This window comes from Garra rufa, chromosome 21, assembly GCF_049309525.1.
Source record: "Garra rufa chromosome 21, GarRuf1.0, whole genome shotgun sequence".
In the NCBI taxonomy this organism is placed as follows: domain Eukaryota; kingdom Metazoa; phylum Chordata; class Actinopteri; order Cypriniformes; family Cyprinidae; genus Garra; species Garra rufa.
This window is the reverse complement of record NC_133381.1, coordinates 20,473,164-20,498,343: the sequence shown is the minus strand read 5'-3', so window position 1 is coordinate 20,498,343 and position 25,180 is coordinate 20,473,164. Positions and strand designations below refer to the sequence as shown.

At 36.4% G+C, this 25,180-nt stretch overlaps 1 protein-coding gene across 2 annotated transcripts in view; it reads right to left on the bottom strand.

The window, feature by feature from the left end:
* LOC141295649 (rho guanine nucleotide exchange factor TIAM2-like) overlaps positions 1-25,180 on the bottom strand; it is a 73,786-nt gene that overhangs the window by 6,410 nt on the left and 42,196 nt on the right. For both annotated transcript variants that reach the window (XM_073826897.1, XM_073826898.1), the window contains 8 exons: positions 24,970-25,074; positions 24,787-24,865; positions 24,596-24,685; positions 24,193-24,399; positions 20,040-20,131; positions 3,679-3,867; positions 781-849; positions 87-212 (listed from right to left, as the gene is read on the bottom strand). In XM_073826897.1, coding sequence (XP_073682998.1) covers positions 87-212; positions 781-849; positions 3,679-3,867; positions 20,040-20,131; positions 24,193-24,399; positions 24,596-24,685; positions 24,787-24,865; positions 24,970-25,074 — 957 coding nt within the window. The remainder of the gene's footprint in view (positions 1-86; positions 213-780; positions 850-3,678; positions 3,868-20,039; positions 20,132-24,192; positions 24,400-24,595; positions 24,686-24,786; positions 24,866-24,969; positions 25,075-25,180) is intronic.

The window sequence follows — 25,180 nt, the reverse complement described above, 5'->3', positions numbered from 1 at the left end:
TTAAATTTCTACTAAAATGCTGCGCATGTCACATGTATTACAGATGAGAGTATTAATGAAGAAATTAATGCATTTGGCATGTCCACCTTGAATTGCACAGGGGTCTCAAGTGTGTTGAAGTTGGGAAAGGAACTAATCTTCTCCTCCAAGGTCTGCAGGAAAACTTTCTGGAAGTCCAGCATTTCTGGAAGGCTGCCAAATAGACTTTCCATCTGGGCAAAGAAAACCCACAACTATTAAACAGAAATGTCCCACAAAAAGCCTTTATTAAACTTTATCATCTGAATAAAAATTTCTTTACAGGGTACAATTTAGTACTTCAGAGAAAGTGGATTAAATCTGCAAATTTCATTTCAATTATGCTAGCTTCTTCTATCGCAGAGCCCTTGCTAAATTTTTATTGCTATTTACATTGTCACTAGTAACTCTAGAAGCAGCGTTAAAGCCATTTTATGTTTAGTCCTTGTCTAATTTGTACAAGGGCATGCTCCAGTGTCCATTAACAGGGCTTTAATATGGCCCACTTCTCAGCACATATTGACTGATCTTTCCTCAGGGACATCCTGAGTCATGTCAGGGTCATATCCAGTTCACCAGGCGGCAGTCTGAAAACTGGCAAGTTTAAAGTGTAAGTCTTTAGCATCAGTAACACTAAAAGATAAAGTGGGGACATGCAAGCTTGTGGCAAATGAGTCAAGATGTATCACTGCAATGAATGACTGTGCAATCTGTGACAACTCAATCCAACACTGACCCCGACTTGAAACATTTTTGCTTTACCTCATCTTGTGTGAGAAAGGTCTCCTTCTGCAGGGGCATCAGGTAAATTTCAAACAGGCAGTTAAGGTCCTGCATAAAATAAACAGAGCACAATAATACATCATGAGCGCTCTTACAATTAGCTTTTCACATCTCTAGAATTGTTTTACTTCATAAAACCTTTTTATGGGTAATAACTTATTCTTATACAAGGTCTAAAAAACAAAAACTGTTTGAAAAAAATTAAAACATTGCACAGAGGTTTTACCTGCACTAAATAATTGATATACTTCTACATTAAATAGATGCAAAACTAGCACAACAAATATACTTTTTTTGCAATGCAAAAGCTGTCACAAGAATCTCAACTTCAGCACACAGTATCTCTGTTCCAAAACCCAGTGAGCTATCCTGCCACCTTAGCACACAGTAGACCCCAAATCACAACTGATTTTAATAATGTTTCACATTGGTATGTTGCTAAGCTTAAAACTTGACAGTATAAGAGGCATTAATACACATAATGAACAAAACAGAATTATTCAATATTTTTGTAACAGTTCAGTTTTATATTGAACTGTTTATCTGAACTGAATTATATTAATAAATCAACATTACTTCCTCCAGCTTGAATTTATTTTTCACTGAGCTCATCACAATGCATGTTATTGTCTTCTTCATCAAAGATACATGCAATGCTGCCTTAGAACCTTCTGGTACAGTCTTTGTGTTAGAAGCATATTTTGATGCCTTAATGGTGCCTACAAATGCAACTTACTAGTTTTCGTGAGAGTTAGTGCATCGCACACTAAAACATCGATTTATTCTTGTGCACAGTGATTGACATTCTTTAGACATAATTTTAATCTAGCAATGTAAAGATGCCCAAGCATGCAAACTCAACTTGAAGGTTCCTGCCAGAATTGGACCAATTATGGATCCTTTTCATACTTAGGAAAAATGAAAGTATTAAGTTGCATCATTGCAAAATTGTTTTGTAATTGTATAGTGATTTTCTAAATTGAGTGTGGATTAACCCAAAACCCCATCTAAGCCAGAGTCAAACTGTTAATGAAGCACATTATTTATTTATATATTTATTTATTTTTTGCACTGAAACACTAAGAAGGACATTAAGGTTTTCATTTAGCCATAAAACTGAAATTGAAAATAAAATTGAATAATCAGTTAATTACAATAATTTAATAATCAACACTCAAATAAAAGATTTTAACATAAACTTTTAAATTGCACATAAGGCAGTCTTTATGTAAATTTTTTGATGGTATAATGACTAACAAAATATGGACATTGTAATGTTACGGGGCATTGTTTACAGTTTTATCGACATCTTTCCATGGTACAAACACTGATTGTGTAATTACATCAGACATGATACATTTTAGAAAGTTGCAGGGTTTCATCCTTATGTTCATTCATGTTTATTTCACGCTATGTTTCATATTTCACGTTTCATATTTCATGTTTAGCATATTTACCTGCTGTAGCCTAACCCTGTGAGCATAAAACAGACACTGACAGAGTCTAAATCAAAAACTATAGAATACTCAAGACATGTCACTCGTATAGTTTTGAATGGGGAAAAAATGCAACGTTCATTATGGCCGTGAAGCCCCGCCTTCTTAATGAAAGAGCCAATCGCTGATTAGTAAAGTCAGCGCCGCTGCAGCTGCTGTTAGAAGTCCCAGTTGCTATAGAAACAATCGGCGCTCTAAGACATGCACTCAATACTGCGCATGCGCACTGGCTCATCTTGCCTGAAAAATAAGCGTTTTTTTGCCGCTATTGGAGCACAAGGAATCATATTTATGAGGCAGTTCTTGTCGGATTTCTTTGGTTATTTAAAATATAAAATTTAATCGTAAGCTTGGTTAACAGTTTTAGAGAATTTGATGTTTCTCCATTCAAAGAGATAGGAGCTGCACTTGCATGCCCGAGAGGCATTTCAAAGATGGCCGCCAAGTGACATGACTTGCCTTAAAGGGACTTTGTCTAAATGCACCAGCAGATAAGGAGAAGTCTGAAATTTCACTGTTTCGGTTCAATGATTTTGCCTGTTTCTGTTTCAGCCAAAACTGGAAATTTTCATATTTTTGGTTGCCAAAATGTCAGTATATTTTGTAATTTAATGTGAAGGTGTAAAGCAACGCCATTAAACAGGGAAATTCCTGTTGCAGATCGGTCTACAACCAAAGCTGCTCCTCGACAGCTCCCAAACCTGCACTATGTGCTGTGGCCATGTTATGGCATCGGTAGGTTGTCGGTGCATCAACCTGAATATTCTCATTAGGCTGATTTATAGCAGTCTGCCAGTGCCGATGCAGCATATTACAGACAAATGGCTCCTGCACAGGACTCTGGGATGGCACTGCACCCCCCTCCCACAAATCACAAAGCGCTGGAATAATCAGACACCTCGCTGACACCTATTAACCACGAGGACCACATTACCATAAGAGCAGAGTTTTAATGCCATCTAAAGGTTCAACATGAACATCAGCAGGGTTTAACTTTTTTAACTGGCACCACATAAGCGATCATATGCAAGCCTCAGGATTATTCAGGAAACAGATGAGAGGGGAGGCGTTTCTTTTCACCAGCTAAAAGAGTTAATTAATAAGCGGTCCTTTGGGACTCAATGAAGACTCTTGAAGCTATCTATCAAACATGTTCTGCTAAAACAGCCATTTTCACCTCATGGGTCTTTCATTAAAGCAAGGTTTAGAACTAAACTGATGTGACTTCCAGATTAGCATAGAGCCGAATAAATTGGTGAAATAGTTCAGTTTTAATGAAGTCAGAGTATCGTACAGTCGACTGCTTGGATCTCTACTCATGTGAGAGCTAATTTCTTTCTGTTGAACTACGTTAATAGGGGATTACAGAGTCAGTTCTCACCTTTACATAGGATTTCTCCGTGTCCACTAATTCCTGGATGACCATGCGTAGTCTCTCTGTGGCAGACATATGACGTGGACAGGGTCTGAGCATGGGGGCCTCTGGCCCCGTTTGCTCCTCCTGGCCCTCCATCAGACCTCCAGAGCCTTCCTGGAAGGAGTGGTACAGGGAACACACTGTATCCACACTCTGCAGGAGACACATTTAAAAGAATTACATTAAATACCAAAGTCAAGTAACCCATCAAATGTTAAGGAACACAACAGAGAACATACACAGAAAACATTGGTAATGGAGTTACTCATTTCTGTGTACCATTTATTATTAATTTTCACTCTAAATTGTAAGTAAATTTCACAAATAATAAGAATAAGAAATTAATACTAAATTAATCAAGACATTTTGAATAGAAAGACTGAAATATTTTCTTGTAAAACATGCCAATAAAACATTGGAGCAACTGATTATATATTTTATGTAATGTCAGTAAACTTGTATGTAAACTAAGACCTAGTGATACTAACATTTTATTAAGAGGCCTCAATAAAATATTGATGTTATGTATAAAAAATGTATTAGCTATGTAACTGTATTAAATGTTTAATGAAATTAATGTGCAAGAATAAACATCGTACAACATAAACATCACCATTTATAAACAAGAAACTACTGCACTAAAAGGAAGAAAAAATAAACATGCCAAGAATTCTATTAAATGTTGTGTATTTTCTCAAATATGAAACAAATGTATGCTGTATTGTACAAACTGATAAAGGGAAAATAGCAGTTTTTAGTGCATCTACACTAAAAATTTGTCCATTATTCCTCTACTGTTATTAGTGCATTTTAGAAAAACACAAAGCCTATTTGAAAAATTTTTCTAGCTGTTGTGGAGAAATAGCTTGGAACGTGATGAGCATAGATTCATTGTGACAGAAATGGTCCATATAAGATGTGTGTGCATGTGTTACTTAATTAATGCTGAATCTACACCATACAGATATAGCTACATCACATATTCTTAAACATTGTTATCTGTTTCAAAATAATAAGACACTGACGATTTGAAGGGTTGCATCTCTTGCCCAGCTCTGTCAGCATTTACAGTAGTAAGGTTCCCAGCCTAATTCTTATTAAGGTAGTACATCAATACAAACAGCGATATTGCTTACAGTGAAAGTCTCAAAATAAAGGCTGCAGCATCTCGGTTTCAGCTCTCAGAGAGCTGTGAACAAGTGAAACAGCTGACAGGGACAGATCTGTGACCACAGGGGACAAAAACAACACCAAAGCCCTTTTTCTGGCTTCAAACCAGACAGACAGACTGCATATTGAACACAGCACATGCACCCTGCTGCTGTAAAAAAAAAAAATATAAACTCAGCACTTCGACCTTTCCTTATATGTATGTTAACTTGCGTCCTATTGACCAAATACCTTAAAACCACCAATCAATATACAGAGAGCACATTACAATGCAAAGAATATGCGAGGCAGTGTTTGTGTGAAATGAGTCGGTGACTCAGCCAGAAGAGCAGCACAAGAAAATGGGATCTCACAAGAAACAAGCAGATTGCTTCTGCAGTTCGGTTTACTAATTACAGCACGGCCACTCTAGAGACCATGTGCTTCAGTAGCTTCCAAGTCAGTTTAGTGTGCCGGGAGAAAGAGAGCAGGAGGAATAGGTAAGCTCAGCCGCAATCTTCTGACAGAAAGCTTAGCTATAGTAGGACCACCCAAAGCAAACACTGGGACTCCCAGGACATCTTCTCACACATTAGTTAAACAGAGATTAAGGAGCCTCAAAAACACTGCAGTGAAAAATAAACATTATGCCTCAGTATGTAGGTTGCATGAAATATGCAGCGTGGACACATTTTGCACTAACATTAAATATAATTAGAATGAACTGTATGCACACAAGCATAGACGGCTGCTTTTTAAACGCTCATGTTTTTTTGGCAGAGTTGAGCATTGTAGCCAATCACAGACATGTTTGTTGTGCGTGTGAACGCAATGGCCAATCAGTCATAGAGTACTGACTGTCTAAGTATACTTTGGGCTTGAGCGACTTTTCAGGAAAACTAGAAACAAATTAAGCTAGTTTTTGGACCATAGCTACTAGAGAATAAATAAAAAAGACATTCTATTTATTCCAACTTTCTCTCTGGGTGATCATTTTACATGTAAATACAGCTAAAATCATAGTACAGCCATTGTCTTTGAGTTATGCGAATGGTGATTTTGTCAGATGATGACGCGGTTGTAAATCAGGATGTTTTAGTGTAGAGCAGCAGCATGGAGGTAGTTTAAAACTGAGAGCTGGTTAACATGTACAGTCTGAATGGCTCACGTTTCAGTCCGTATTTCATATTTGTTCAGAAAAATATGTAAATAAGAACAGCTTCATTGGAAATTCAGCTGTATTAAATACAGTGTGTGAGCACAGAGTAGGAGAAAAGCAAACGGATGAAAAGGACTGACACTAAGCAAACTGCAAATGCGACACCATGATGCCATGAATATGCTAATTAGCACATGATGCTATCTAGCCACATTTAGCGACATTCATGGGCTTTAAAGGAGTAGTTCACTTTCAGAACAAAAATTTACAGATAATGTACTCACCCCCTTGTCATCCAAGATGTTCATTTCTTTCTTTCTTCAGTCGTAAAGAAATTATGTTTTTTTGAGGAAAACATTTCAGGATTTCTCTCCATATAATGGACTTCTATGGTGCCCTCGAGTTTGAACTTCCAAAATGCAGTTTAAATGCAGCTTCAAAGGCTCTAAATGATCCCAGCCGAGGAAGAAGGGTCTTATCTCATGAAACGATCGGTTATTTTCTAAAAACATTTACAATTTATATACTTTTTATTCTCTACACACAGAGCTAGACAAGACGAGCATTTGAGGTTAAAAAGTATATAAATTGTAATTTTTTTTTAGAAAATAACCGATGGTTTTGCTAGATAAGACCCTTCTTTCCTCGGCTATGATCGTTTAGAGCCCTTTGAAGCTGCATTTTGGAAGTTCAAACTCGGGGGCACCACAGAAGTCCATTATATGGAGAGAAATCCTGTAATGTTTTCCTCAAAAAACATAATTTCCTTACGACTGAAGAAAGAAAGTCATGAACATCTTATTTTTGTTCTGAAAGTGAACTACTCCTTTAACTACTTTACATTGAAAACAGTTGTGTGTGACCGCTGCTCACAATGTAAAATAAAAAGTACACAATTTAAATAAGAGATTCATTGTGCAGTATAGACTGATTGTTTTGATTCTAGCATTTTCACTTAGTCAGTAAGCTTGCGCTGTGGATAAACTGAAGAGGTACCAACTTCACTGATTATAAAGGAAGCACTCTTTGCTCAGTTTCTGTATATAACCCATACATAATATGAATACAGGTTTTATTTTTGTTAGAGTAAGTACACACTGCAATGTTTTAGTGAAAAAATGTATTAACATGCGAAAACTAAATTTGAATAAAATAATTCAATTAAAGAATTAAAGTCTTAAGTCCAACAGACCTGTTATTTTTATTTTTTTATGCCATTTTATTATAGACATTTGATGTTTTTAATGTTTTTACATAATTAAACAGTATTTAAATGTTACATGTCAATGTTTGAATGTATTCCTTTAAAATATAATAATAGCATTACTTTTTAAGTAATTGATTACTTTATTTGATATTTTTATTTTTAAATAGTTACGTTTAAAAAAATATTTCAATAATTACAGTAGTAGAATTTTACTGGTACTGAAATTTTGGTACCTTGACAACACTTTCATTTCATGGCAAACCTCTCAAGATACCAAAGTATAAAGCCGTGTAAATTGTGTGGCTAAAGATTGGCCATGAATAATCAAATGAGGCATTTTGCCCCAAAATGGTATGGGGTAATTTGTGTCAGTGGCTCAACTTAGCTTTGCCACCAAGCAAGACAAAATGCTATTACAAAATTGTTTCACTACATTCAAATATATTGAATATTAATCCTTTCCTGATATGGACCAAACTTTGGAAAGGGATCAAGAATTAATACATTTGAAATGTAAACGTGAGAATGTAAAAGCTGCATCACTAAAGTATAGTATTATTATATACACTTTGTTCTAATTTTGTTCCAATTTCAGTTGATAGGAAACATCCAGAAACATAATTAGGACGTCAGGGTCTAATAAATCCAAATGAACATTGGAGCCCATTAACTTTCATTGTATGGATGAAAAAGTCATTAAGACACTGATACTTAGTAATAAGACATTTTTATAAATATTTTAATTTGTGTTCCATTAAAAAAATTAAAAAGGTTACATAAGTTACAAAACTCTCCTCAACACTCTGATATGTTACAGTCTTAAACATCCTAGATTTTGGGATGTAATAAAAAAACTGCAAAACACACAGATAAGAGGTAGAGAGAGCCCGGAGATATCAAGTTGACACATTAATCATGCACCTTGTGGTAGAATCAGTGGGAAAGCCCAGCCTGGCACAGACAGATAACAGTAATTGCGGCTAGTGCTTGTGTCATTTGTTTTGCTGCAGTCACCAGGAGGTTAAGAGGAGCGCTGCAGGTTGTGGAGACTCCATACAGGTTCCTGTTAACCTCACGAAAGCACCTGAAAATTATGGCTTTTCTCACTACACACACACATTTATACTGAGTGTGAAATGGCTGTATAAATTCATGCCAAGTCACTGTGAGAATCGAAACTGCAAACAGGCTAGTACAGTATGACAGAATGGTACTTGCATAGTGGTAACATAAAATGTTTCTGTTGGCATGCTGGGTGACCCAAATTCTAATTAACAAATAATAAGGAAACATGCAGAGGTGAAAAAGACAGTTATGCAGGAAATAAGAGTTGAAAGCTTCAGTTCTCATTTTCTTACTCTTATGTCCCCAGATGACAGCTCCTTCAATGCAGTGATACCAGCTGTCAAAAAGCTTCAGTCTGACAATCTATCCTCCTTGAAAGAAAATGTTCACAGCTCAATGTTTGCAGAGGAGTGAAAGTGCTTGGCAGTGCAAGATTGTGATCCAAATGACACATTGGACCAACTTAGACCTTATTAACATCTGTTTTAGCTTATCTGAATGTAATAGGCAAGACTAAATATAGCTGAAAGTGGGGTCCATTGCATCTTGAAAAAGCTTTACTATCCAATTATTAAAGATTATTAAAGGGTGTGAAAGCAGTGTGTCCTCAAAAAAGTAAATAAATGGATTTTTTTAGGTTTACTATTAATCCATGTACAGTATAGATGCAACATGGTGAGTGAGCAGGTTTCTTCTCATCTTTCTTACCTCCCTATAATGTCTTCTCAACATACATGTGCACTCTAAAAATACCTGCAAGAATGGCAGTTCTGCGTTTGCATGACATGTAAGCTATGTTCTCAAGTGGAAACATACAGCTGTTTTAAACTGCTTTCTCTTAATCCCTTCAACAACGTAAGGAACATGGTGTACGTGTTTACATGTTTCGGAATGCTGCTTTCTGCAACAACCCTGGAATAAGCCGTTTTGTGAAGTGCATGTAAACGGGGTCACAGTCTAACAGCGTATAATGTTTCAGAGGGATGCAGCGCCTCATTGACATCGCTTGGTTTGACTGTATTCTTGTTAAGCTAAAGCATGTCATGAATGCGAAGGGAATAACTACAAAATACAGGCAAACGTCACGTCAATCATAGCTCATAAGTCACTGAGCTATGATTTACTCATTACCCTCTCAATTCCTGCTCATGATGTTTGTAAATGGGCATCAGACCTGACTGAACAGGTCATACTGTTGAAAATGGATTAACTATTTACACAGTATAAATAACTTAACCGCTTAGATTTATCATTTTCAGACATGTTCAAATTGAAATAATCAGCTGGTCTTTAGTGAGCATTCAACTACAGCATATGTTTTTGTATTTAAAAAACAAACAAACAAACAAAAATTCAATTATTGAGCAAATTATTAAAGAGATAGTTTACCCAAAAATGAAAATTCTATCATTAATTACTCATCCCCATGTCGTTCCATACCCGTAAGATTAAGATATTTAAATTAAGATATTTTTGATAAAATCCGAGAGCTCTCTGACCCTGCATAGACAGCAATGCAACTGAAACGCTCAAGGCCCAGAAATGTAGTAAGGACATTGGAAAAATAGTCCATGTGACATCCATGGTTCACATTTAATTTTATGAAGCTACAAGAATGCATTTGGTGTGTAAAGAAAACTAAAATTGTGATTTTATTCAACAATTTCTTCTCCATGTCAGTCATGTCAGAACCAAGTCCTTAAAAGTGAAGCCAAAACATTTGATCACACCCAGGTGGCTGGACCAAGTATAGGTCATAAACCTTACTCGCTCCATGTAATCTAATGGTCTATGAGACAAAGTAAACAATTAAATTAAACTTAAAATATATTTTTTCCAAAGATGGTAGTTCTTATCATGCTGATGTACGTTCAAGTGTTAGTTTTTAAATAAGTTTGCTTTCAGTTATTTTATGCTATAAAAACAGGGTGTGGTGTCATGATTGTGATCTTGCGATTGAGCCTGCAGGAGTTTGGGTGAGACTTTGATACCACAGCTTCACTTCATGGTCACTACTGCACAGACTATGGCTCCAAATGACGCAAGATGGCAATGGCCATACTGAGATGTTTTGGCTTCACTTTTAGTGAAAGGAAGTGGTGATGACTTCCATGATTTCATAAGTTGACGGGTCATCTTTATGTGGTCATGTCATGTCTGCACACAAAAAGATGATTGTTTGATGATTATTGTGCAGTGTGGTAGGAAGTATGTTATATGTCCTGACAGCTTGTAGCCATAACTAATAAGCAGCATCATTAACACAATGTATCACTCAAAAGGCTACCATTTGAGGAAATGTCCATAGTTAAAATAAAGAAAACTTGTTAGAGTAAAAAGAAAAGTGGCAGAACCCATAATAAAACATCAGATTGGCTTTTCAGAGATGACGACACATCTGAGACTTCAAAGAATTTAAAACAGATGCACAGCAGGCTTTTTTGCTTGACAGGTATTTACCAAGATATCCTTGAGTAACACCTCAACACTATAGCTTGGGGCAGCCGTGGCCTAATGGTTAGAGAGTTGGACTTGTAATCCGAAGGTTGCAGGTTCGATTCTCAGGTCCGGCAGGGATTGTAGGTGGGGGGAGTGAATGTACAGCACTCTCTCCACCCTCAATTCCACGGCTGAGGTGAGTCCCTTGAGCAAGGCACCGTTCCCCCAACTGCTCCCCGGGCGCCGCAGCAATGGCTGCCCACTGCTCCGCGTGTGTGTTCACGGTGTGTGTGTGTTCACTACTGTGTGTGTGCACTTGGATGGGTTAAATGCAGAGCACAAATTCCTAGTATGGGTCACCATACTTGGCCTCACCTCACTTCCTTCCTCCTTCCTCCTTCCTCCCTATAGGACCACATCTTTGATATTGCACCTTTCAGTTAAGGTTAAATGAAGAGATTTGAAAATAAAGTCAAAAGTATAATTTTTAAGCCAACATTTACAAAGCATAAATAATGCAAATACTTAAAATAAATAAATAAATAAACTGTGATAATACAGAAATAGAAAAGCATCCTAGAGCTGGTTGCTTATTTATGCATTTGGGTGTTTCATCCAATCTGTAACCTGCAATTGTATTTGTGTCAAACACTAATAAACATTTTTTAACAATAAATAGGCTCCAACTTTAAGTGATCAGATTGCATCAGTTCTTGTTTTTTTTCACTTATTAAGAATTAAAGAACATGGTGAATTATAATAATACAGAATTTACTTGAGAAATAAACAATAATTCACATAAATAACCCCTTATAAAACAACCCTGTTAATCATTTTAAAAAATAACCATTACTGCAAGATCAGTTTTTTTGGAGTTTATCTTCTCAAACTTGAGTATCAGTAATTAAAGACTGATTTGCTCAAAATGAAATGCAATCAAGTGGTCACTAGAGACACCTTTGAGATGCTTTGTCTCTATCCACTTGTTCCGACTCATAAATACACTCACCATGAAAAGCAGTCTATAAAGTATCCTCCAGGAAGCTACGACCTGATACTTGGTCCTTCTGGCCAGAGAACAGCCCTTTCTTCTAATCTTGCCCACCCTGAAAGCTGGCATGTTTGTTGAGTTACTTTAGCTCTGGTTGTCACACTCACTCTGTCTCCATTTTAACTCATGACGTGTCTCCCTCTTCAAACGGCAAGTCAAAGGTCAAGTATTTCCAAAATCCTGAGTGTCAGGCCAGTTACAAAATCTTTTTAAAGCTTAGGGATTTCTGACAGGATCTAAAAATCGATCACTAGCAGGTTTTGTGCACACAGACGCTAGACTGAAACTGCTGCTGCCCACTGAAATCTGCATATCAATTGCTGACTCACCTGACCCCGCTGCAGTTTCCAGAGAGCATAATAACGTGCTCCGACAGTTTGAAAACACTACCAGTAGCCAGGCCTTTCAATAACATCAACACAATAGAAACGTTTCTGGATGGCCTGTGAACACTAAGGCTAACATTACCACACATACTGAAAAGAAAATTGCCTGAAAATATCGACCAGAACTACACAGTAACAAAAAAAAAAAAAAAAAAAAAAAAAGATTTTATTTGATTTAAAGGAACACTCCACTTTTTTTGGAAATAGGCTCATTCTCCAGCTCCCCCCGAGTTAATAAGTTGATTTTTACCGTTTTGAAATCCATTCAGCCGTTCTCTTGTTCTGGCGATATCACTTTTAGCATAGCTTAGCATAAATCATTGAATCCTATTAGACCAGTAGCATCGCGTTCAAAAATGACCAACGAGTTTCGATATTTGTCCTATTTAAAACTTGACTCTTCTGTAGTTCTATCGTGTACTAAGACCAGCGGAAATGTAAAGCAGCGGTTTTCTAGGCTGATAAGAATAGGAACTACACTCCCATTCCGGCGTAATAGTCAAGGAAGTTTGCTGCCGTAACATGGCCGAAGCAGGCGCATTAATATCACACAGCGCCTGAAATTAGATCCCAGCTAGGTAACTTCCAATGTGACCGGTGCTAAATTTGTGTAATTCCGGTTGTTGCAGCTGTCAGAGTTGCAGCTGGTAAATTGTTAGTGGCTGGATTTACCTGTGTGTGATTAGCTATGGTTATGTGCATTGTAAGGGGCTGTGATAGTAAGTCGAAGACGTAATCTACTACCATCTTTCATAGAATTCCCACCAAAAAAAAAGGAATTTCGACTAATGAATCAATGGCTGGCTGCTCTGAACATAGATCTCAAAACACCGTTAGAAACGATCAAGAAATGGCGTGTTTGCTCCGAGGATTTTGAACCAGATGACTATTTGGATAGTTTTACCGATACTACAGCACGGCGTCTAAAGGACACGGCGATCCCAACAATCTTCAAACTAACGTTACAGACAGGACAACAAGGAGCATCGCCCACGGCTGTAAGTGAAACATGATTAATTGCTAACGTTACCTGTGAAATGCAACCCCTGACGACTAGGTTTGGGCGAACAGTTGGCTTAGTATTTGCTATGACCAAATTCCATGTGTGATTGCAAAAGAAAGTTATTGCGAACAGTCGGTGGTGTTTTAAAGTCAGTTTTGAGTAAAAGTGTAACGTTACATCATGAATGTAAGCCTGAAAATGCAAACTGACAGTATGCATTTAAAATCTTTATATTATATAATGTAGCAGGAATAACTTACTCTTGCGACAGCTGGCCATTAGGTCCACTCGGCGTGTGACGTTTTTTCTAGTTTATTTTGTCAAACCGGAAAAAAAAATCGACTATTGCAGGATGCAGCATTGCATCCAAGTCCTCGGATGTTGCGACCTGCCACTTCCTCATCAGGTAGATCCACCCTTGCCATCGATGGCAATACCTGGTCCCACTCGCGACAACACAGGCACTCACTTTTAGTTGGCATGGGTTGGCAAGCCCCACCAGCGCGAATCTGCTCTCCTCATCCCTTCTGTCCCAGGCAGTTCAGACACACTTTCTTGTCTTTCGCGTACCAAAACCTTAGCTTCAGTGAATTCTGGTTCAAATTGATACGGTTTAGGATCTGCACCAAAGTAAATATCTTCTAAATCGTCTCTCACAAATGTCTCCATGGCGAGGAACGCTGTCTGTGCTGTGCATGCACGTTGGATATGTTGACGGAAGTAAACATTTGCACATGTGCTGTGTGGTATTATTGCGCCTGCTTCGGCCATGTTACGGCAGCAAACTTCCTTGACTATTACGCCGGAATGGGAGTGTAGTTCCTAATCTTATCGGCCTAGAAAACCGTATCTTTACATTTCTGCTGGTCTTAGTACGCGATATAACTACAGAAGAGTCAAGTTTTAAATAGGACAAATATCGAAACTCGTTGGTCATTTTTGAACGTGATGCTACTGGTCTAATAGGATTCAATGATTTATGCTAAGCTATGCTAAAAGTGATATCGCCAGAACAGGAGAACGGCTGAATGAATTTCAAAACAGTAAAAATCAACTTATTAACTCGGGGGGAGTTGGAGAATGAGCCTATTTCCAAAAAAAGTGGAGTGTTCCTTTAACTAGATCTGCTTTTCAAAGAGTCTCAAAATAGTCTGAGTTTTTATAAACATCAAGTCTGAACTCTCCTAATTTTTTTGCTCTAGGCTATCACACAGCTCTCAGGCAAATATCCTATTCTTAGAAGTATTCATGTAAAACTTATTTAAGTAAACAACATTACATCTGATGTCTGGTTCTGCTTAGTAAAACCAAAATAAACCAGTCTGCTGTCCATGGTTAGTAATCAGAGAGGGCTTTCAGAGCGTTGTTTACTTCAAATACAGGTTTTGCAACACTAAACCTTAGCAGGATCTGAACAACACATCAAACAAACACTGCCAGTCAGATCTTTAGACCTTAGGACTTTCGTTTGTTTTTTGTTGTTGCAGGCAATATTTTAATAGATATGTTTATATTAATCCTTATCTGCACATCCTTTACTGTGGTAAAGTAGAAGAACATTGTAAACTAGATACCTTTATACACTGTAAAAGTTGTAAATAGAAAATTTTCGCTAAATGACAAAAATATTTTTTAATGTAAGTCTTTTATTCAAACATTACTTTTCACACAGTGCATTTGTACAGGATTTTAACAATTTGTGGGTCTAGGTATTTATCTTGTAACATATTTAGTGCTTTAGGCAAGGCAAAGCTAGGCATGGCAAAGTCAAGTTTATTTGCAATGCACATTACACACAGAGGTAATTCAGTTTCACTTTCCTAACAAAGGCAACAAAACAAAGGTTAAAGTGTTGCGTTTTACAACCAGTGCAAATGCTTTAGAATATTAAGGAATAACAAGCAAAAGCGGCCTCTACTCTGCTCTGTTTCCCCTGTCAGTTTTCCTGTTTCTTGTTTCACCCCTAAAAGTGCAAAGCAGGATACATGACAATACAATTTGGTCTCATTGTTTATACGTACTAGATATAATTTTTGCGCATCGTGTATGTTTTGACTGATGCTGATATAATTTGAAAAAATGAAAGGACATATTGGTGTATTTTAGGATTCTGTTGTAACAGCATGACTAAGAAAATGCCTTTTTGTGTCCCACGGCAAACAAAATATTACATAAGTAATGAATAATTATATTAACAATGAACAATTGTAATAAACGATTTTAGAAATGTTATTCATTTTAAGGTTTTAAACTGTAGTGTTATTAAACATTATGTGTTAAAACATTATCATTTCATATTGCAAATTGTGAATTGTATTTAATAAATGTGATTAAAAATGTAATGCCACTGATATGATAACTGATAATCAAAATGTTAATGCCACAATTTCAATATTTACAAAGATTCATTTGTATGTCCAAGAAGTTGTTCATATGTAAATAATTAACTTTTTATATGCTGTGAATACGTCAAATTTGTACGTTTCAGTGTCCATGCAAATGTAAGCAAAGAACTACACTTTGTGTAAAATACACAGGAATACTCATGAGATTAGGTTGGACAATACAATTTTTGGGGGGGTAAGAATGATTCATTTTAGGTTGGGACCAACGGTTATTAATTTCTATTGCTTTGCATGTTCAAGGATGCATTGTACTGTTGAATTTGCCCAGTTTTTTAATTCACATATAGCACTTGGTGACTGTTAATGTACCCTGCTTGAAGGATCCTTGCAGGCTAGTTCTGCACTAAAGCATGTTTAGAGCTGCAAAACATACTGTTAGACTCATTAAACCAACACTACCCAAAACAACTTGCACAAAGAAGTGTCCATGGAAAAGGAAATCCTATGAATACAATCTCTGAGCAGTTTAAAGTTCTGGCACTTTATTAGCTGAATGAAGCAGTAACAAAGAACAAACAGTGGTAACTTCTCTAAGGTCACCAGAGAGGGACTTGTGGGAGGCAGAAGGATTGTGTCTTGTACGTCTGCCAAGAAAGGATTATCCTCATTTGGCATATTCTGTGGGCAAGGTGTGAAACTAATGCTAACTCCCCTCTTTAACAAGTCACCACCAACAAACAGCGAGTAACTCTTGCAGCACTTAAATTCTGACATACTTTTTTTTTTTGTGTGTTAATTCCTGGAAACCCAGACTAACAAGATCTTGCATACAGTGCTGCTCATACAACATAATAAAATAAAAAACGTATGGAAAGCAAAGAGGATGTAATGTCCCCAGAGAAAGCACTGGCCATTGCTCAAAGGAAAATGTCCTGTCACGCTGTAGTAGAGCTCTGACAGGCTGTGATTCATCCCTGAGGTTACAGCAATTGTGCCATGTAGCCATCTTCTTTTTAAAGCCCGATAAATAAAGACGCATACACACACACACACACACACACACACACACACACACACACACACACACACACACACAAATCGACATTGATAGCCAGGCAATCCAAACGGCACTTGCAGCTATAAGATCTACTGCACATTTTAATCTATTGTTAACCCAATATGTCAATCTATTAACCCAATATGTCCAAATAATGTGCTCAAATACAGCAAAAATAAGAAAGTGATGTTAACGCAATCTTAATTAAGCGATGTTCATTCTTAAGTGAATTCCTTGAGATATAAACCAGTTTGTAACTCCTATATCCACATTTAGGCCATAATTATTATTAACTGAATAGCAGTCAATCCCCACTCCTATAAATACAAGAGCATTTGGTACCATGAAAGCCGATCTTTCGGCAATATTCTGGCAGGTAATGCAGGCAGCAATATCCTCCAGCAGTCGGGCCAGTCTGTTCTGAAACAGCCGATGAAGAGTGAGAAGAGTTGAGTTAAGGAAGATATCCTTGCCTTCCTTGACACAGTCGGGCCAGAACCAGCACATGGCAAGGAAGGAACAGAGAACTTCGACCGGCGAGTGCTCACAGAGGCAGAGCTCAATGAGCGAGGTGAGGTAGATGCATGGCCTGGCATCCCGTTTGGTCTGCTCTGCCATTGGAGCTGACCCCGTCCCATGGGCAATTCTCGTAGTATTAGTTGTTTCTCTTCTACAGATCTCTTGCCGATCTCTGGCTATGTACAGGACTGTTTAATAAGCCCAGATTATTAGGCAGCTCACAGCCATATGCTGACTGACTGGCTTAATCACTCCCATCCCCTTAGTTCAATAGTAAACACTGATGGTCTGGTAGTTAGAAATTATGGGGTAGTTCCAAAACTGGCTTTTGAGAACACTTGCTTGGCTGTTTATGTAAGTTTTTGCAGCCGAAGATATATTTTTGGAATGATCAAGACTTTCCAGCTTCAAGCATGTCTTGTCAAATCACTTCTGCGAATGAAGTAAACTTAAAAGCTAAGCTTGATAGTAAAGAGCCTTCATAGCAATACAGTCCCTTTGCCTATAAATAAGGTTAATTTCTTGATTCATCTATGGCAGATGAAGACATGTCATTTTCCAGACAGATAACACTCCAAACTCAATAGGTCAAAAAGTTAAAAAAGTTTGGTAAGCGGTAGCAAACAGAAATAATGAATGAAAACGCAGCCATATGCTGCCTGCAACAGAACATAATTTACCACACTACAGTTTATCCCAGATATACTGACACATTATTTCAATCTTATAAACCACAGTACTAATCTAGGGTCATGTGACAGCAGCCAAATCATGTTCAAAGCAATTTACAGAAATGTAATATGTAGAAGTGATTACAAAGCTAGGAAAGAAATTTGTTTTCTATGGACTCTGATAACAGTTCCATACTTGGCTCTCTGTCTGTTAGCTGATGATGCATTAGATCAGCAATCCATAAATTTAAGTGCAAACAGACCCAGATACGGGAGTATTATGGACTCTGCATAGGGACTCACAGTTGTTCACCTGCAAACAATAAAAAGGATACCTCCCCTCTTCTAATCCACCTCCGAGGCAGATCAGTTATAGAATGACAACTGAAGTTTCCCACAGCCACAAGCAAAAAAGCTTTGCAAAAGAGGAGACTTCATTAACATGAAATCAGTAAGACAGGCTACAATGCGTAATATATAAAAATCACATCATAACATGCAGTGCTGTGTTCCTCTAGAAAATAAATGTACGCAGAGGTCCCACTGCATACATTAATTTGGACTCACCATCTGGAAAACTGAAGCAAAAACACTATGACCATTTTAAAATATACATTTTCAGTGTTTTCCGATGTTATATATTCTGGTGTGGGAAGGCAATAAGCAATGAGTAGTGCAACTCATCCATGAGCCTTTAATTAATCCATTTGCACATCAAGACTGGAGCAGGCTTGTAACTCAGAGAAAAATAAATCTCTGTAGATGGGGAGGCCTCGTTTACTGTGCTCAGCTTCAGAAACAAGCAAACATTAAAAATATCTTTACGGGACACTTCACTTTTAAATCAAGCAACTCATCTTTTACTTACAAAAACAAACAAACACAAGGGATTTCATAAACCTGGATTCCACATACAACTTAGTGGCTGCTTTATGAGGTACACCTGTACACCTGCCTGTAATGTAAATATCTAATCAGTCATCTCTGTTGCAGCTCAAATAAGTTGTTAAAACTAAGAATTGAGAAATACTGTATGAGGTGATAAGATTTTCTGTGAAAAAACTGTTATGGGTGTGAAGGGATTGATGTTTGATAGATGTAGTGCTGTAGAATTTATAAAATTAATCTATTAAAACTATGATCCACTAAATAAAGTAATTAAAAAAAAGTAAATAATTAAGTGACCACAAAAGTTATACCACACTGTATGAACAGTTACATTTACTGAGAAGAAATACAAGTTAAATTAACAACTATAACATAATGACAACAGAGTAACAACAGAGAAACTAACAAGTAAACACTTGTTTCTTCTAGTCTTGGGACTTCTCGTTACATGTGTAAAATATAGCATTCATTCTTAGAAGTATCAAGAGTTTTGAGTATGACAATTATAGATAATATAATTGAAGAAATGATTCTTAAAATGTACATTTTGTAATAATTTGGCCAGATTTAACAGAAATTTATTAAAATCACATTAAAATTAGCTATTAGACCACTGTATTAAAATCACCTGCATTAAAATAATGTACAAATTGCCCTGGTCTGGCAAAAAAAAGGCCTCACTGAGATAAATGGATGAACAGAAGTGGTGGAATTCAAGAAGAACTAAAGTGCAGTGTTAAAGCACTGTCTGTACATAAAAACATGCATCTCTGAGTGGTCAATGACATCCTTCAGCCCAGCATGTGAGGATTAATCAAGATCAATGAGGTTTTTTTTGTAACTCTTATGTTTTTGTGTGTTTAGCCTGCAGCATAAATAAAAGCTCTTGTGCTGGTGACAGTAATAAGCAAGCAGTGTGAAGGCCAAATATCCATGAAGAGGCTAATTACTAAGTGATAACGAACACTGGCAGACAAGCTTTGACAATGCAGCTGCTGCTCAAAATACACACACATGCATATGCACGCACATTTGTTACTGTATCTTTGTGGAGATGGGCTTCTATTGTTGTATATTATGCAAATGCTATCGTTTCATATTACCCCCTAAATCTTTTTAAACTTTTATATATTAAAACATTATTTACCATGTTTATTGATCTGTTTTCATTGTGATGACATTTGTGAGCACCCCACAATGCAAGTAAACATCAAAAATGGACATGCACACAAACATATAAAAGAACAAGCTCACAAATGTGTACACTGCAAATCCATAAAACAAACCAGACTCTGAATTCAGTCTTTATACTTCATGATAAAGACAAAACTGCATTGCAATATGCCATCAGCATTTGTGGGATTGAAAAATGTGATTATTCTTTACCTTGCTGTAATGAACTTTTCGGTGGTTGTGGTATGGATTCTGAAGACCATCATCTACAGCCAAGCCTAAGATTTCTGCCATACAGGACACATCTGATGAGAAAGAAATTTTTATGCAATAATTCACATACACAAGTAAAGATGCTAATAATAAAACTGTATGCAGCACTGTATTAGAATTGTAGAGAGTTTCAGAGTTTGAAATGGCAGAAAGTGAACCTTGTGGAATGAAAAAGTGTGATGCAAAAAAAAAAAAAAAAAACAGAACCTGGGCCAAAACATGAAACTCTCTCTCAAAACAATTATGTGACTTAGAAAATATATGAAATCTCTAAGTTAGTGCCCTTTGCTAATGTCAAGTGCGGCACATTTTTTGGTGAAAATCAAGCAAAGATGATGGTCTTCGTGTAACCTTCTGTGCAGTTACCTAAAATCTTTCTTTAATGGCTTCAACATATCTGGCACTACAATGAGTTAACATCACTTTCTCTTCCTGCTATATATATATATATATATATATATATACATACATACATACATATATACATACATACACACACATATATATGTACACACACACACACACACACACACATACATGGATACATACACACATACATTCTTCTAACAACTCAAAACTTTAGAGGATAGTCCATGCACTCCTCTTCTGAAAGAAAAAGCTAAATAAAACTAACCAGGACAGATCAGTTAATGGCCCAGATGCACAACAACAGGGGGATAAGTACATGCTCACCCAATAGCTTCAATGAACTGTAAACACCTGACACTGGCAGATAAGTTGTGGAAACAGTTCAAGTGCAAGTTCTGAGACAAATGTCATACAGGCCAATTACTTCAATGCTACATGAATTAAATTTGACTTTTTGAGTTTTGCAAACTGACTTTATTTTGTTAATAAAGCACAGTGATTATCAAAATACAAACAAAAATGTAAAAAAGCTTGCCAATGCCTTCTCTAAGACAAACTTAATAGGTAAAATTATTCTAATTCCTGCATTTTTTATTATTTTGGTCGTAAATTTAACTGTGGTGACTACAATCTTCAACCATAAACTTAACCATAAAAAGTCTTTGCGTTTTGAGTTGTAATTCTATATCATGTTTCATCTTCTTGATGCTTCAAATTCTTGATGATTATGTAACTTGTTGCTTTACCATGGTTGCGTTGTGTGTTGCTAAATGAAGTTTGAAGGGTGGTTTCAATGACAGGAACAGATGCTTACTGTAAACAACTACACAGGAAAACCAGTGTATGTACTCTCTCTTTAGCTGTGAATGTGTAAAAGCACTTATTACAGAAAATATAGAGCTCATGGGTTTTGATACATCTAATGAAAGCCCTGAATTTAAAAAAAAGTTATTACCCACTACAATGAAGATGCAGATATGCAGTTTGTCTGCGTGGCCTATAAGCAAAAATGTCTAAATTACCTAACTATCTAAAGTAGCTAACCATGTTTTTGTGTTAGAAATTACAGAGAGAAACTTCTCCACAAATGTGCTGATATAATTGTTTATCCTAATGATTATTCCTTTTTCAGCCTGTTGTATAATGAGCAATCTATGATGCATTGTGTGACATGATGCAGTGGTTCTAAACCCAAAACCCTCATCCAAACCCTCATTTTAACCATAATCATATATTATGTACATGTAGTCAATAATATATATATATATATATATATATATATATATATATATATATATATATATATATATATAAATTACACAATTAAAAATTATAATTTTATTTACACCTCGGCTTTAAAACTTCCTTTTCTGGTATGTACACCCCAAACTTCACAATCAAATTTTATTAATATACAGGTAACAAAATTAAGTAAGGATCAAGAATAGTAAATATATTCCCTTGTGTACAAGGGTAGTTTGATAGAGGGCAGTGTTTTAAAATGTGGTTTCTTGAAACAAATGAAATATCTTATCTTAGTGCCTAAACTAACTTGGTTGGCTTACTTGAAGAGCTGCCAAGAAATGCTAAAAGACTGATGCAAATTCAAATTTTTTGCCTTTGTTGTTGATTTTTAACAATCACACTGAAGCATCTTGCAGTTTTGTGTTACTCAAAGTTCATTTATCCATTGTGCATTTCTGAGTAAAACACTTCGCTTGATTTTGTAAAATGAATAATATAGAAAAGTCAGCATAACAATGTATAACAATAAGAAAAGAAAAATATACAATAGCTATATATTTATACATACTGCAAAGCTGCAAAACATTGCATAACTACTTAACATATCTGTAATACATGTAATGCTGTTACAATGAAGTTACATTTAAAGTATCGGTAACACTTTACAATAAGGTTCATTAGTTAAACATTAGTTACTGTATTAACTAACATGAACTAACCATGAGCAATACATTTGTTACTGTATTTACTAATATTTATTAACATTAGTTAACGGAAATACAGTTGTTCATTGTTTGTTCATGTTAGTTCACACTGCATTAACTAATGTTAACAAAATTTTAATAATGTATTAGTAAATGTAGAAATTAACATTAACAAAGATTAATAAATGCTGTATAAGTGCAGTTCATTATTAGTTCATGTTAACTAATGTGGTTAACTAATGTTAACAAATGGACCTTATTGTAAAGTGTTACCAAAGTATCTGCACAAAATTACAAAATGTATATACAACCATAATCTGGCAGTAATTAAGCAAAACATATACACTGCATCAGATGTAATTAGCAGACATCAAGTGGGTATAGATATTATTTATAAAAAAAACTTGAGTAACTGGTGCTTTGTACATGAAAACAAAGATACTCAATGCTCATGAAACATGTTCAGTAATTTAGAACAACAAATAATCGCTGATATTACAAAAGAATAATTAAAAGCAGCAATAAATGTGCTGTGATGTTCATTCTGTCAGACACCTACCATGCAACGGCAAAAGCAGCCAGGGTTCAAAACCATCACGCACACAATGTTCCTGTTGACCACTTTCTGTTAATCTCTTTTATAAATGACTGAGTCAGTACAGACAAGAGACAAATTTGAGGAAGTCAGGGGAAGGAAATTGGGGAAGGAAGTTTACAACTAAGGTGTTAAATGTCTTCAACAGTGAGTGAATGCATAACAAGTAAAGAGAAAGTTGTCACACAAACTGCTACAATATCTGATGTTTAACACTGCAGCACTGCAGAGATGACAAACCAGGATCAAATACAATTTCTCAGACATTAAAATTATTTTATAATCATCAATTTTACAGCATGTTAGTTTTAGTGCTGCACTGCTGACCTGAAGAGAGACTGCAATAGTAACAGTGCGTCAACAGACCACATCATGTTAAAAAGAAGTATAATGTCAGCAAGAAAGTGATACTCTCATTCTCACCAGCTGTCACGTTGGTGAGAAATGTAGGTGCCTAATGTGTTTGCTGTGTGTCTCTGTTTCCGTAAGTTTCAACTACATAAAAAAGAGCAGCATAGAACAATACAAGTCAACCGACTCATAAGCTTGCAATTAGTAAGCTGGGCTGCTTATGCAATTTAGTGGTTAACAAAGTGCATTTTCTTAGAAACTTGTTTTTAAAAAGCAATCGTCTGATAGCTGAAGCATGTCTGAGTAAAACTGGATGGGGGAACTTGAGACATTTGAAAACTGACTGAATCATGAAAATCTACAAAATCTGAATATATGACAGATGTCTGTGTGGAGGTGAATGAGAGGGCTTAAGGATGTTGAAAGCACTTCCTTTTATAACTTAGTACTAACCATGAACCTTATTCGAAATACATTTTCATGTAGTTGCAAAAAGGAGTGCAAAACACAAATTGGGTTCAGGTGCATCTCACTCCACAGGGGGATAGAATCTGATGAAGATTCAACTGGTCGAAATGTTGTGCTGCTTGGAAAATAAACTGATTTGAAGGTTGTGTAGTAACCTTAAAGACTGAGTATACTTCATTTTATGCATTAAACTCTATCTCTTGCACAGTTGAGTGAGTATGTATGGTCCATTGACTGTGAGCCTGGATGGCTTTCAGCATGTGCAAACTACCTAGTTGAGCTTTGTTATGAAATTACTTGCACTTTTCTGAAATAACATGCACCGCTGAATCACTAATGTGTACTTGTGTGTCTTCTGTACCTGTTGAGGACTTGGCTCTTTGGTGGTTTTGGAGGTTATCTCTGCGCAGAGACTGTTTGTTTGCTGTATTGTGCTGAATGGAGGGTGGATGACGTTTCACAGTCAGTTGCAGAGTCTGTTCGTTGAATAAAGTCTGTATCAGAGCCAGGTCCAGTGAAGACACCTCACAACCATTTAAAACCATGATCTCATCACCGGGTCTCAGACCTATCAGTTATATATAAAAAAAAAACAGGAGTGAAGGAAACAAAGGTTATAATACCCTTCTAAAGGCAATATGTGAAAACACAAAAAGATATTTTGGTGTTGTTCAAATATCAAAAAGGTGTTTCTAACATATCCAAATACCTGCAACCTACAAATCCTCAGAGATAAAAAGCTGTAACTTCACAAGCAAAAGTACCTTCGCTGAAAGCAAGCCCATCAGGGAGAACTTCACTGACAACGATATGGCTGTTTTTTAGGTTGTCTACATAGCCTGTAAGAGCAAAGCCTAGAGGACAAGAAGAAAAAAACATAGCGCATCATAAAGTGCCATCAGTCCTCATGAGTTTAAAAACCACTTAAATTTCCCCTTTGCAATAACTTGCTTACCAAAGTCTCCAGTTAAACTAGGTCTAGACATGTGCAGAGTGTAGACATTCAGCTGGATGACCTCCAATTCATCATATGACTAGGGTGAGAAAGAAGTGTGGATTAGTGCGCAATCATGCAGTTCAACAACTGGGTTGTGATCCAGCTGCTGCACATCAAGCTTTGCCATTATCAATATCTTACCAAGTCCTGCAGTCGCTCATCAGCTGATGGCATTGATACCTCCATCCTGTCTTGTACACATCTTCTGAGTCTTAAACAGTGAAGGCTAGGGTCCAGGCCCATAAGCTATAAGGAGGAAATCTTTTTTAAGATGCAACTTTTTCCACATACAAAATATAAAATGTAAAGCCTCAAAACATATTGCACCAAGTTTGATGATGATACTGAACCG